Raw genomic sequence first — 14,897 nt, 5'->3', positions numbered from 1 at the left:
AAGAGCTTTCAGTAATTTGCAGAGAATTTGTACTAGTTTCTCTTTTCGATTCTTTATGTGATGATTTTCACTTTTTTTTTTACATTGTAATGAATATACTCATGTACATTTTTTAAAACTTTTACATCTTTTACAAACAAGAAAACAGATGCTGTTTAGATGACAAGGAAAAAAGAATCATTGTGCCACAGTTTGACATAACACAGTTATCGTGGCTAAGAGAAAAGGCGCACAATACTTACCTGATATCGTGATGTTACAAAGTGTTTACAATAGGGAGAATGAATATGTGTGTACGTGGTGCATGAGTAAAAGCTATGGAGGTTGTAGGTTTTACTTGAAAAGTAATGGCTGAAACAAATCAGCTACAAAACAAAAATTCAAGACAGTTTAAAATCATCTCAACAACAAAACAAAGAAGTAATAAATAAGAGGCGTTGAATCTTTGTACCATACTAACAGTATAGTGTAAGGGTACTCAGTTGCGTAACTGATACATATTAATGAAGTGATTTTGGCTTTGGTTTAATTGCAAACTCTTAACAGTTGGGCGGCCATGAGGGGATGGTGAGCAGCTGTTCTGCTGTCCCCTTCATCCACATATTTTACAGCTGAACTGCCATTGACCACAACACTGACATACTGCATTCCTACTTCTACCATCTGGTAACCTTCTTTTGGAACAGTTTTTCCTCACTCTGTTTGTCTCAAACAATAATGTAGATGGATGCAGACGGATGGCGAGTAAATGTGCAAGTACTGAAATACAGCAGATTACCAACATTACAGCTCCCAAACACCAACAAAAACAAGCAAGACCGCCTTCTTCCTTTAAACTCACCATGTTTAAGGGGACTCACTTTGTATGTTGTAGATAAGTCATGTGAAAGTATGTGAATTGAATGATATTAGTCTGTATCAACATTACCACTGTTGTACTGTAAGTGAACTGATATATTTCTAGATAGCACTGAAGGATTAAGAATTATGTAATCTAAAATAATCTGCTTCCTAACCACTAGACTGCAAATACTTCCTGTATCATCTGTCAAAGAGGAAATGAAGACATTTGACTCTCGGTACAATTTTAGCAGGGAATTAATAGTGTTATTACTGCGGCTGCAATCACTGCAGAGACAGAAGAAAATAAACAAGCTATTTTTAAAGAGACTAATGAAAGACAATGTAATGATGGGAGCAAGGTAGGGAGAGGGTTTCTACTTGCAGGGACTGCTTGGCATGGAGTTATTCTCTCTAATAATCACAACACATGAACTTGAGGTCGGATTTTAGAGCCTCAAGAAACCAAAGGGAGTGCTGACAAAGGAAAGCATATGCAACGGAATGATGAGAGAACCTCTGAGAATGTCAAGGGCAAGTTTAAAAGCTGACAAATTTCCCTGAAATTCTCACTTTCCACCTTTTTTTGTTTTTCACCCTGTGTCCCTTTTTTACATTCCGTGAAGAGGCCACCTGCATTATTATTGTGCTGAAGCAGCATCTCAGCACCTTCCCTGCTGTATTGCATAATTAATGTCTCATTAAGGCACGCATACAAACATATGTGCCAGGAAGCGCTCATCTCCTCAAGATGCACTAGATTCCTAAGCAGCTGCCCCGTCTCAGAGGGGAAAAGGGGGAGGAGAGAGACGTTTGAAGAAGACAAGGAAAGGAGAGAAAACAGCAGGAAAGAGGGAGCTAAAACAGGTTTCTTTATAATATGAGGTGGTGTACAAGTAATACAGGGCTCTTGATGTGCTTTATGGCCTGGTATGGCTTTAATGAATCTCACAACATCAACAGTCTGTTTGGGTTGGGTGGAACACAACAAAAAAGATTTAAGCCGAGATTTTGACAGAGCTAGGTGAGTTTTCACTGGATAGAAGTATTAGAGGCCTTGAAAAGTAAATTAATAAAAAAACAAACTTTAAACTGATACCAGTATGTCCTACTATGTATCAGTGGTAGAATTAACTTGGTTTGATACCTAATGACGTCCTTGCAGGGACTGCATCCTTGTTGATCCAGAAAGAGACCCAAGAGAGAACAACAATAAGTGTGCATGGGATGTAGGTCTGGATGGTGAAGTAGCCCATCCTCCTGCTCAGGTCAAAGAAGACAGTCAGCACCACATAGTCACCTGGACAGAGACAAAGAGGAGAAAAAAAAATGGAATGTGGAATGGATAATGACAAATCGGGGGTATAAAGTACACATGTGGCAGCAAATTCACTGTGTTATGTGTTGTAAAAAGTACAGAAGTGACTTATTATCGGATTATGAAACCATTTCACACGATCTACAATGGTCAAAGATGGCTGTCAACATAGAAACACCAAGCAGAGATAAAACAACTGTCAAATCTTCAGTACATGACGTTATGTAACCAAAATCCTTCCTGCATGGTAGCCCAAGGCAACCTGAGATTTAAAATGAAAGAGAGTGATTCAGTGAGCTGGAGCTGAACTTGCTTGGATGCACACACAAACCCGTGTCTCCTGCCAGTAGTTAGCTGGAACATGAGCACAAGCAGCCAGCTGATGATGATCCATCCCTGCACTGGCTGGCTGACCCAAGCAGATGTTGGGTGTTAAGAGGTTGAGGGTAGCTGAGCCCAGGAAGACCTGACCCTGACAATACGGATCATTTGCCCCGCCTGTTTAAACTGCATCATAAGCACGAATGCCAAGCAAACTCGCACCCTTAAATACACACGTGTGCACTGTTGCACACATTTGATCAAATGCGTTTTTTTTACATCTTGCAAGGAAGTTGACCTGAATTAAACAGAGAGACGGGTGTCTCTAATAAAGGAAACAATCACACACACTCACTTCAGTGCTCTCCTTGCCAGCTTGACAGTGTAACTGCTTGCCAATAGTTACTGTCCTTTTAAGCTGTCTACCAATGTACCTGTCTGTCTCAGTGTGCTTGGTGTCAGTTCACTGCTGGCCTGCAGCTAAGTCAGATGTCTGCTAATTGATTAACATCAGACAATTAACGGTGTCAGAAACCTCCCCTGGCCTCTCACTATGCCTCCTAACCTTCGGGCACAATCGCACCATCTCTCCTCTGTGTGGTGAAGTAGTTTCTGCAGTTGGGGAATGAGCATTTGACCAAAACTTTTCCTCGTGGAAAAGAGCAAACAGAACTCACTGAAGAACAGCCACGTGTACAGGATGTGTGTGTTTGTGTTTTAATGGGAGACACATAGAAAGAGAGGACAGTGTTTTTGTTTTGTCAGAAATGATGTGCACACTGCGTCAGGGCCTTCTCCGTAATGTCTGTGCCCGGTCCAAGTCTTTGTTATTCCTCCCAGCTTGCACCCCTTTTTCATTTCCCACCGATAGTATCATAAACAAAAAAAAGAAAAAGAAAAAGAAAAACAAGTGTTCACATCAACATGTGCGTTTTGTGCTGATGCAGGCAGGTGCACGGGATATTACAGTGCACTGCCGTGTGCAGGAGCACAGCAGACACATGGAGGCTGCTCTCAGGAGTCCCGCAACCCACTATTTGGTTTTTATTAACAACACTGAGACCCCTGACACCTGAGAAACTGCATGTGACTACACTAATTCCAGCTGGGTCAGCAGCACAAAGCCTCCCTCACATTTCCTCAGACTCGCAGCAATAATGGACTTTCCACCACAGGGGTGATGCCAGTTCGCGTAAGACTCGTCTGCCTACGTTTCTCTTCATCTGTTTGCCAGTTCCATTGCAGGCCACGGCATTTTCCAAGAAGACACTTTGAGTGGATGTTATCGACTAATGCCCTCCACCCTGTCAGGAAAATGCATGTGTATCAGATTGCATGCTATTACAGCCCAGTTGTAATGCATCAGTTTGTTAATGACTTCCTGATCCCACTCAAAACAAAATGGTTTCCTCACTGGCTTAAATGTTTGGCAGGGATTTCACAACATGACCATTTGGGGAGAAAATTGGTTTGTGCTCCAGATAAACAGTCCCAACACAATTAGTAGACTGTGTGAACACATTAAATTACACAGATTTGTTTTATGTGGAGATGATTTTACAGAGTAAAGTGATTGGGCTAGCTGTGGATATAGCAGCATGTCAGTGCGCATTAGCATCACAGCTGTCACAAGTCAAATGTTTCAAATCCCATACATAACTGCTTTAAATCATCATATCATTTCGCCTCCAGGCAATTCATAAAATTGTCCCAGTATCACCATCTCTGACACAGATATGATGATATTACATGGGGTTTTGCCCTTGTTGACAAACAAGGAACAAAACTTTGAACAAATCCAAGTAGAAATAAATAATATCATAATACATATGAACAAAACTTACCGATGAATAAGCCAAAAGCAAACAACAATCAAATGCAGGAACAAATTCAGACCAAGAAACTGACTGAAACAACCTCCCAACTGAAAAGGAGAAGGACTCGGCCATAAATATAGCAGACAGGAGGCCCCTCTGCTTTCTTTATTTTTGAGTGAGGAGGGAAGGAGGCTGTCAGAGAAACTTTAAACCAGGGAACACAGGTGTACCTTTGTGGACATCTTTCTTGGCATCTCTGATGTATAAAAGTGACACAATGCATTGTTTCACACTTTATGCTGAATAAAAAGTAAAATATTGTCATGAATACTGTTAACGCTCCAAAAGAGATCATAGAATACAGCAGTAAGCTGTAACAAAAAAAAAAAAAAACAGCAGATGATTAATCACATGTTGTGTTTAATTGACCTAGGGTTAACATAATCAATTACATTTGTAACATGATGCCTCACAGGAGAGGATGTCTGCTGTCTCCTCCTTGCCTCCTCCACTTGCATCACAGGTGGGGGACAAAGTGAGGAGGTACAAACAATTGTACAAGTTGAAAAAAACGACAAGACCAAAAAACCAGAATATAAGTACAAACAAAACTGAGGAGCCATGACGCTGCTTTGAATTCAACTTCAAATTTTCCTGTTTTGACATTTAGGCACTTTGTACATGTTCAACCTGCAGGCAATGCTCTTCGCTCCTTTACGCCTGTGAGAGCCAGACAAAAAGTCCTCCAGAGTGCAGCTGGGCTGTCAAGCATACAAGTCTTTGTGCCCTTACTCGAGCCCTCAAAGCGTATCTTCACCTCATGTCTACAGGTAGAGTCAGTTTTAGTTTCTTTGTAATAATTCACATCACATGCTGATTTCTGCAGAAACCACAGCTCTCCATAGAGGGAAGCGATGTGGCTGTTGGTGCGTTTCTTTGTCTCAGTTTATTAGTGACAAAAACTTCCAATTTTGTCAATCTTATTGCCATAATTACTGAGCAATCAATTCAACCCAGTCCTTTCTTTCTATAATTCATGATTGAAGAATGCTGATGTTAGCTGTGTGAAAGATAAACAACAACTGAAAACCATTGTTTGTATAAAGATACGGGTTGAAGCATTTTTATTAGGATCACACATTTTCTTGGCTAAAGGGATTTACTATGACTTGATATAATCTACAGAAAGCAATAAAAACGTGGTGGACATGATCATCCATCAGAAAACAGTGTTGCATGACTATTTAAAGCCGCAGTGACAACACATTAGAAAGAATAAGACACACACACAGCCAAAGCAGGAGACAGAGAGCATTCTTCCAGCAAGAATCCTCTGCTGTTGTAGCACTACACCAATCAGGTATATTTATGATCAGAATGATTAGAAAATAGTTATTGGAATGGCATTATGAGTGCTGAAGCTGCTAGAAGGGCTGCTGATCTAAGTTTGGCTGTACAAAATACAAAGTAGCCCCACAGGAGTTCATGACAGGGAAACATGGAAATTCAGGAGTTCTGACCAGGAGAATAAAAGTCATATGAAAGTGTCATTCTGCTGGCAGCCAGGCTGAAAATTCCTGTGGATATGGATGGGCAGGGGAGACCTGGGGCACATGCTGGCCATCCAATGAAGGTAGACAAGCTAGATACATTGCAGAGCTGCTGACAGGCTGTCTCACAGATCTCCTCTCCCGTCTGGGATCATGTATATGAGAGGCGACAGCGGCTGTTATTGTGCATATATATGTGTGTATGTGTGTGTGTGTGTGTGTGTGACCAAAAAAAAAAAAAAAGATTTGCTAACAGCTTGTTTCCAGGATCAACAACACTAACAGAATATAACTCATCACTTTCTCTGACGTTACCACAGGCTGTGTGTGAGTGATTAACCAGTCGCCATTGCTTTGTATTTTGCCCCCACAGGCTATTGCAGCTATTCCTACCAAATGGTGGTTGGCAAGATGACATCACAGGAAAAAAAAAAAAAAAAAAAAAAGAGGAGCAGCACTGTCACGGTGAGTAACTGCGGCAACACAGCAGCATGATTAAAAACCAAACGGCAGTCTACGGAGTTTGATTGCCTTGTTGTTAACATTGTGTTTTCTGTGACGGGAACAGATGATTATCCTTCTTTCTGAAAGACTTATAGCTGTCACAGCATTGAGAGCAAGGCTGTTTGTAGGGTTATGACAGTGAGTGGGTGAACAAATTGTGTATAGCAATATTTCTAAGCTGGAATACTACAATGGCTTCTTTTTCTGTTTTCGAAATGATTTATCTAAACACAAAGTAATGAAGATTATATACCTAAATTCAATGAAGGACCTCCTTAAAACAAAAACAAGCCCCCAAGCTGGAGGAAAATGCAGTTGCAACATTATAGGCCTGTTTTAATTATGCTTTTTTCTGCCATGTTAACACACTTATTTATAATTAATCAAATCCCCACAAAGTAATTACCACACAATCACTGGGAGAGTTGCCTGTCCTGCCCACATTCTAGGAAAAAACAAAACTAATGCATCTGCCCACCTCAACAATCTTGATTGATTTCTATCATCACCTAAATTGTCTCATTTCTGTCTAAAGAAAGCAGAATTTTAGGAGAAAGTTTATTTCCACATCATGCAACTGAAAACACGACCGAGACATTCACAAACCGCTTCTCTCTCAGTTTCCCTTTCTTTTTTTTTCTTCCAGCTTACATTGTCTACAAAAGCTTCATTATTTCATATTCACACACAGAGAAGAAATGCGGTTCACACCCATTAGATGAGCTTGAAGTTCTAAAATTAAACCACCGCGCTCCTCTCCTCCCATGTTTAATATATCCCCTCTTTTTATCCCGGGTCTTATCTTCGGCTGTAATCGTTTGGCCAGGTGACAGGATTAATCCTCACTATACAGCGACAACACTGATGACTTGACTTATTCGTCCCATTTGTGCTTCTTCGAAACAACGAGATAAGCTGCAATTCAATATAAACCCAAGTAATCTGGGAAAAGTGTGATGTCGTAGCAGAGATGTTTTTCTATTTATTTCTGTCCTATAGGTTATGAGTTACAGCAGAAACAACAATGCTGGTGACAAAAATGAAAAAGTACAAATATAGATTTTGAATTAGATAAGACTATTAAGAGTACATCCAGATAAATAGGTTTTCATTTATAAAATACAGAGCTTTTCCTGTCTTTGTTCTTTGGTTTTGAGTACTCAGATACTGCATTTTAGTCTAATTGGGCAAAAAAAAAAAGACACTTTGAAAACAAGGATGTTGACTTGGTAGGCATCATTCCCTGATTCTTGTCCCTATTATGTGACCCTTTTCCTGAGGAAAACAGAGACAGCAATGACAATGAGCAGTACAGTGAACACTGAATAAATTCTGCTTTTTTAAAATTCCGCCACTGCCTAAATTTAGCAAATGCTAAAGTTCCTCTGTCCAGCATTATTATCAGCAGATGGTACTTAGCATTTTCACAGATCATAGTAAGGAGTGAGGATATAAAAAAAGACTTTTTAGAACAGATTATTTTAATCTAGATTACCTCTGAGAAAGTGATCAGCACCTGCAGTTGATTTACAAAAGCAGAGGGACAGCTTTTCAAAATTCCTTTCTTAAAGCAAACTGTAACTGACCCAATGGACAAAAAGCTATAGGTGAAAGGCAAGTTAAAGATGACACATTTCTTTTTATGTTTTAAACAAAGCTTCAATTACATCTTTTATAGACTGAGAAAAGGAGGAAAAGAAAGTAGTTCTGTATTAGCAACCTCCATTTTGGAACAAATAACCTCGTAAACATTTAATGTCACCACGCTCCTCTTGCAAAAACCTTTAGTTATGTGACAATCCTGAGATTTCTTGTGTGCAGTAAGGCCACGGACAAAAACTGTTGCATGTTCACCTTTTAAGGCACAGTATTACATTACGAATTTGAGGAGTCTTTAGGAGTGAAAATCTTTTGCAGAAGTCATCCTCGTTTAATCGTCAGCATTTTTTTTTTCAGTAACCTTGCTTCTTGAATTAATTTGTATTTACTTTTATATTTAATATTTAATTCTGCAGCCTCTGTTTCACCAAACATTTTTGTTAATTGTGTCGACCACTGAATCTACATGTAGGTTTTTTTTCTCATTTTCTTTTTGATTCATACTAACTCTTCAACTCTTCCTATAAGCATTTCTCTCTAGAACCATTTTTTGCAGGTCCATATCTCAACTGGACCTCCACCATTTCAGATGACTGATATTTTTTAGATCATTTAAACATTTTGGAAACTGAAAATGCCTCGCTCTTTCCTGCATCGTGAGGATCGGTTATTTTAATCTTCAGAATGCTAAGCAGCAGCTTAAAGGAGCCCATGGGTTCAACTGAATTGTATGTTTTGCTTAGAAGCGTTCCTAATTGAATGACATGACCTGGAACCTACATATCCATGTAGCAACCATGGTAAGTGCTGTTTGAATTCTAGAATAGAATTTAAATTCTCTAAATGCTAAGGAAAGGAGCTTCTGTTATTACTTACAATGGAAAATGGCTTTGCTGTTTGGGAAAAAAACAAAAACAAAAAAAATGTTAAAGTTTACTTGTCTTTTGTTGTTAAAACAAGTCAAACCTAAATTGGATCGACAAACTCAGCCAAACAGTTTCAGACAAGACGAACAGTTCCCATTTAATTGTGCCATTACAGATAATGATTTTGAATGGCTGGTTCTAAGCATTGAAATCTAATTAATTCTATTCAATATGCTGACTGTATTGCTCAAAAAATGATTGTGATTATAAAGAATTTTTAAGTATTTTATTAGTAAGTGAAGTAAGCCTTATTAGCAAATACGGACAGGTTTATACAGCACATGATTACAGTTATCTTACATGTATATCAAGAATGCTTCCCATCACACATATTAATTGAAGGTTACACATTTGGGTGAAGGAAGGTTAATCCTCTTAGTAAAGAGAGTCTAAGCTTCAGTAACTTGAAACATAATTTCACTGCTGCCTTTATCAAAATACCCCATAATAAACCTTTGATGCATTCGACTACCTATGGCAGTATTAGCATCATATGTACAGATGATAAATGGTGTGCTTCGTTCTAATAATAATATACTATGATATATTATAATATATACATGAAAATATCGGTGTTGAAGAGTTACTTTGGCATCAGAGAAGAGGCTGTATAGTAAGTTCTTCTGTAGAATACAGTAATGTCCTATGATAATACTTCATGGTAGAATGCTTATTCTGTTTTCATGGGATTTTCATCCCCTCATGATATTCATTACCCAACCAGAACGTAGTAGTCCACAAAAACTCTTTCCTTATGGCTAATTACCTTGAACCCCGAGTTGCAGGCTAATAAGCTGACTGCTACAAATATCCTGGGCTCTAGCATGAGCCTTCATAAAAGTTTATTGAGAAATGAGGGCTCGGCTTGGAGCAATTGCTCCGCAGAGTAGCATCAACTGTTAACTGCTTTACGGTTCTAAACCAGCTCTGTTCATCTCAACAGGGTGGCAAGATAAGACCAAAAAAATGTTTTTTTAATAGTAGTGCATGCACATCTACCAATACATACACACATTTGTTTTTTCTAACTGCATGAGCAGTGCTACTAGACTTATATTATGTTGTTTTTATGGTGGAATGTAGACTAAATCGATTTACGAGATTTCAAATGAAAACAGGCACAATGTGGTTAGTACTGCTCCTGAACTGATGAATTACCAATGTACCACAAATGCAATAGTACTATAAATAATGGCATTAGAAGAAAAAGAAAATATAATTATAAACCAGTCCCAATCTCAGATGTGGGGAAAGCATTAGTAATAGTAGTAGCAGCAACAGTAAAGCCAGTTGTGTTTTCAGCAGAATAAACGACATTGCTGAAAGCATAACAAAAAAACAACTTTTTAACATTAAGCACAGCATGTGTAATCATTTTTCACCAGTATGCCATCAGACTGATGAAATCTGAAAGCAACTGCATTAACCCATTAAGCCTGACCTTTCTGCAGTTTAGAATTTTATGGCGACAGTTATGTTTTTGAAGGATACCTGCACCTGCAGAAATCAAGAAGGAAAAAATGGACTCAAACACCCCCAACAGCTTTTTGGTATTGGCTCGGCATCCTTTTTTAAATCTATCAATCTTTTTTTTTTTTTTTTTCTTTTTCTTTAAACGTTCAGAATCCCTTTTAAACTACCGGTATGCATCTCTGTTACCTCATGACCTCCATCTCTGCCTCAAAGCATTTCATTAGAAAAACAGGAACTTAAAATTCACTAATTTACTTTAATTTTGTTGTCCATGCATTCCAGTGTCCTAGTTACCACTCTGAGCCTCATGTTGCAACCAAAGTTGTACTTTGGAAAAATGTCACTAAAGGAGCTTAAAAAGAAGAAACAGGAACTCTTATATCAAAACACTGAAAGTATAAGTAGGGTGATGTGAAGCACTTATCAGTAGTTATGAGACCTGCAGTAGACAGAAACCTCAGTACTCTTACTTTGGAGAATCAGAAAGAATTTATGATGGTTGCATAAAGATAACCTTTCTTCAGACCAGGATCAATAGAGAATAGAATAGAATAGAATAGAATAGAATAGAATAGAATAGAATAGAATAGTATGTTTTGGTCTTGCCATAAGCTATCTGGGTACTGGTCTGCCATATTTGATGCACTGTCTAATGTCCTTGGAGTTACTTTACAACCTTGTGCAATGATTGCATTATTCGGTGTACCAAATGAGGAAATGAACTTACTAGTCAATTAATTGACTAAGAAGCAACTCAACATCACAGCATTTGTTTCTTTGCATGCGCGAAGACTAATATTATTTAATTGGAAATCAAATATCCCACCCACTGCAGCACAATGGCTAAAAGATGTTATGTTATTTTTACATTTGGAGAAGATTAAATTTGCAGTAAGAGGCTCAGACAAATTTCAGTCAGTCTGGGAACCTATTCTGTCATACTTTAGTAATCTTCAAGAACTTCCAACACACTGATAGACTAAGCTAGAAGATGTCAGTAGTCTTTAGAGTCTTGTGGCTTGAGCCCGCACTATAGCACACTTGGCCCCGGCATGCAGAGCTCTGTAGTCATGCTATCCCTCATAGAAATCCTATTAATTTATTTGTGTCTTAATTGTATGCACGTGTATCTATTTATAGTTACCTGTTACTAAAACCTTCTTATCATTCTTATTCTTATTTTGGTCCAGTCGGGGTGGGTGGGTGGGAGGTTGGGGGTGTTCTGTGTGTTCAAAAAAAAAGAAAAAAGAAAAAGATAAATCTTATGTAACTTTGCCAATAAGTCATTGTCACTACTCTTGTTTCTTTTTCTCAATAAAAAGATTTAAAAAAAAAAAAAAGAATAGAATAGAATAGAAAAATACTTCATTCATCCCCTAATGGGGGAAATTCAAAGGAGTAAGTTTTCACCATGTAAAACAACTCAGACCTCAAAATTTTCTAAGCACCTTGAGCTAACTCTGTATTAAGGATTTTTACACCAGGTTACTTTTTCATCAGACAGTTACATGGACCATGTAATGCAAAGTTACAAAATGGGCCACGTTACACACATTGCAACTGATGTGGTGTAAAATCCACCAAAAGCAGCAGAGATTTGAGTTATTTCTAGATTGTGCCCCTTTGATTTACCGGTGTCCCCAGTTCTGAGTAGCTGTTTGCTTTGCTTGCTCATCAGCATCCTCCTCGCTTCTTTTCGCTTTCTGAGCACTGTCAATCCCAGGAAAGAAACTAACTTCCCCCTACTTAAGGAATAAAAAGACTGAAAATCAGAATATTACTTTAAGTTATCAGGTTATGATTTCAGTAAATTGCAGATAATTTGGTTTCATGGTCTGTCCTTGTAAAGGAGATAACAGAATACCAAGTAGACTGAAAAGCTGACATACCCCAAAATAATCACATTCTCTAAATTTGTTCCCGATAGATACACACCAAAAACAATCTCATATAAAAGGCCTATCAGCATTCCCTAGTTTCAGGTGTTAATTACTATCTTAATAGACTGAAAAAATAATGGTGTGTGTGTGTTGGGGGGGTTCAACACTTGCAGATGTAAATATTTTTAGTATGTATGTGGCAGGTTAAGGTGTACATGTCTATGGAAAGGGGAAATGGAGAAGAGTGCAAATTGGTATTTAACTGCGCTAAAGAAAGATTTTGGCTGAGTCAGAGCATTTTGCCTCCCACTAATGCCCATCACAGCTATCACCTAGAAGCTATGGGAGACCTTGCTGAGAGCTAGAGAGGGAGATTAGAGGAAACATCTATTATACCAGTAGAATCACACCATGGCTAATGGATTGTTTCAGCACTTTTTCACATTTTCCAATTCAATTCAAATTCAAATTCAAAAATACTTTATGTATCCCAGAGGGAAATTAAATGTTGATGTAACTCAATTAAATCAAGGAGTTATTATAGATGCTGATGGCTGTGGGCAGGAAAGATTTCCTGTAGCGGTCCGTTTTGCATCCTAACTGAAGAAGCCTTTGACTGAAGAGACTCTGTTTTCCGATAACAGTCTCATGGAGAGGATGTTCAGGGTTGTCCATAATTCTCTTGATTTTATGCAAAATCCTTCTTTGCATTATTGTCTCCAGAGGTTCCACAGTCGTCCCCAGAACAGAACCAGCCTTCCTTATCAGGTTGTTGAGTCTTTTTAGGTCCCTGAATTTAAGAAGTGCTAAACCTCATATTTTCACTGTGGTTAAATTACTGTTTTCATATATGACATAAAGTCAAGAATAGTTTTTAGTAAGTTGTTAACTAGAATAGAAATAGAAATTCCTTATTTTCTCTCATGTTCGCTTAAACACTTTAATATGAAGGTATTTGAAGGTAAATTACTTGTGTGAACTACATACTACAGCAAAAAGTAGGTAAATTAAAATGTATTTTGACAGAATATTACTGTCTTACCTCTATTAAAATGATGATGGGGAAGTAAAGAAAAAGAGTGCTATCCTAAATGGTTATATGAGTTGATGTATATCGACTATATCATAATATTAAGTTGCAAAAATAACATAATCAGCCATTTAAGATCAGAACAAACTGTATCACAAAAACAAGAAAATGTAGAGATGAAACTCATAGATAAAGATGCTAATGCATCCAGGAAAAATCTGCCCCCCCCCCACACAACTCAACTGTACATGGAACCATGCTAATTGCTGCACATGAAGATGTTAAAATATTCTTAACACGTTCATAAGTGGCGCTCATATTTTTTTGGGAAATTCTGAACAGAACAAAGCCGTTTTCAACCGGCGAACATGAAGTGGGCACAGCTGTCTCTCTCACCACTGAAGGTTCTTGTTGACAATTAATGGGTCGTGCTAAATTGTACCAGCACACATTCCGCAAGAGCATGCCCTGGTGGAAGCCATAGTCCTTGCAATAAATTTTGCACCAGTTAGAAATACTGTATATTCCACTAATCCAACTGCATTAGGATAATTACAGACTTGTTTAGTTATAAAAGCAAGTAAAACTACAGTACGCAGCAACGTTCCCACAGAAGACAGCATGACAGAAACTTACAAAACAAAAATCAACACAAATGGAGGTTTCAGAAGAGAGATATAAATGACTGAAAAAAGAGTGAGGAATGCCAGCTGAATCCAAAGAATGGAATAGATGACTTTGCTTGACATAGAGCCAAAGGAGAGTAGCTGTAATGTAAGTTGAACTTTTGTTTTGGCCTTGGTACCCACAGCCTCTGTCCTCACCTGTGTCCTGCACTGCCGCTAAGCATCATTTAATCTGACGTCGTGCTCCTTTTGCTGAAGTTACCTTAAGTAAGTATGATGTTTATAGTAAGACTGAAGCGTTTGTCATAGGGACTCTGCTGACTAACATGATTTCAGTCGTGTGAAAATGATCAAACAAAGTAGGCTATGCACTAAAATCAATCTTTCACTTGTTATCACTGTTTGCTTTCGAGTATCTTAATGATTATGAATGAAATAGATAAATGCAGAGCTGTGCCTGAATCTGCTCAGATGGCCTTAGGGACCGTTTACATGCACTCCATAGCACTCCATAACACTAAGTACTGTCCATTTAAGGAGGAGAGTTCAGAGGAGGTCATAAAAATGAGACATGAACGTGAACTACTTCACTTTGGGAATGTAAACCTAGTACATCATTTGAAATGGTCAACTGTATACATTAACTTGTTCAGATTTATTCAATCTGAACTGAACTTTGAACTAATTCTTGTCAAGTGTGAACTTGCACAACATTGATGCAAGTTTTTCACGGATATATTAAGATTGATATTGTATATTTAACCATGACTGATCTGCTACCGATACCCTTAAACCAATATAGTAGAGCAACTGACAACCTGACTACTAACACAAATAGTTGCTCAACAAAAGTTCAATTCACTGGCTAAGCTTGTTGGTGGAAAAAATAAATAATAAAAAGTAAAAAAAAAAAAGGATGTATAAACTTAAATATAATTTTTTTATTAGTTCAGATTCAGCCTAAACTGATGGGACTTCACCCTGTAACAGGGGCAAAAATTAACATAACAAAC

General features: G+C 38.1%; 1 protein-coding gene across 4 annotated transcripts in view; it reads right to left on the bottom strand.

Annotated features, from left to right (window-relative positions):
* gabrg2 (gamma-aminobutyric acid type A receptor subunit gamma2) overlaps positions 1–14,897 on the bottom strand; it is a 63,085-nt gene that overhangs the window by 13,320 nt on the left and 34,868 nt on the right. For all 4 annotated transcript variants that reach the window (XM_075486702.1, XM_075486703.1, XM_075486704.1 and 1 more), the window contains exon 7: positions 1,988–2,140. In XM_075486702.1, coding sequence (XP_075342817.1) covers positions 1,988–2,140 — 153 coding nt within the window. The remainder of the gene's footprint in view (positions 1–1,987; positions 2,141–14,897) is intronic.

The sequence above is a fragment of the Odontesthes bonariensis genome, chromosome 16, assembly GCF_027942865.1.
Source record: "Odontesthes bonariensis isolate fOdoBon6 chromosome 16, fOdoBon6.hap1, whole genome shotgun sequence".
Lineage (NCBI taxonomy): Eukaryota > Metazoa > Chordata > Actinopteri > Atheriniformes > Atherinopsidae > Odontesthes > Odontesthes bonariensis.
Note: the sequence above shows the minus strand (reverse complement) of the source record. Positions and strands in the feature narration are given on the sequence as shown.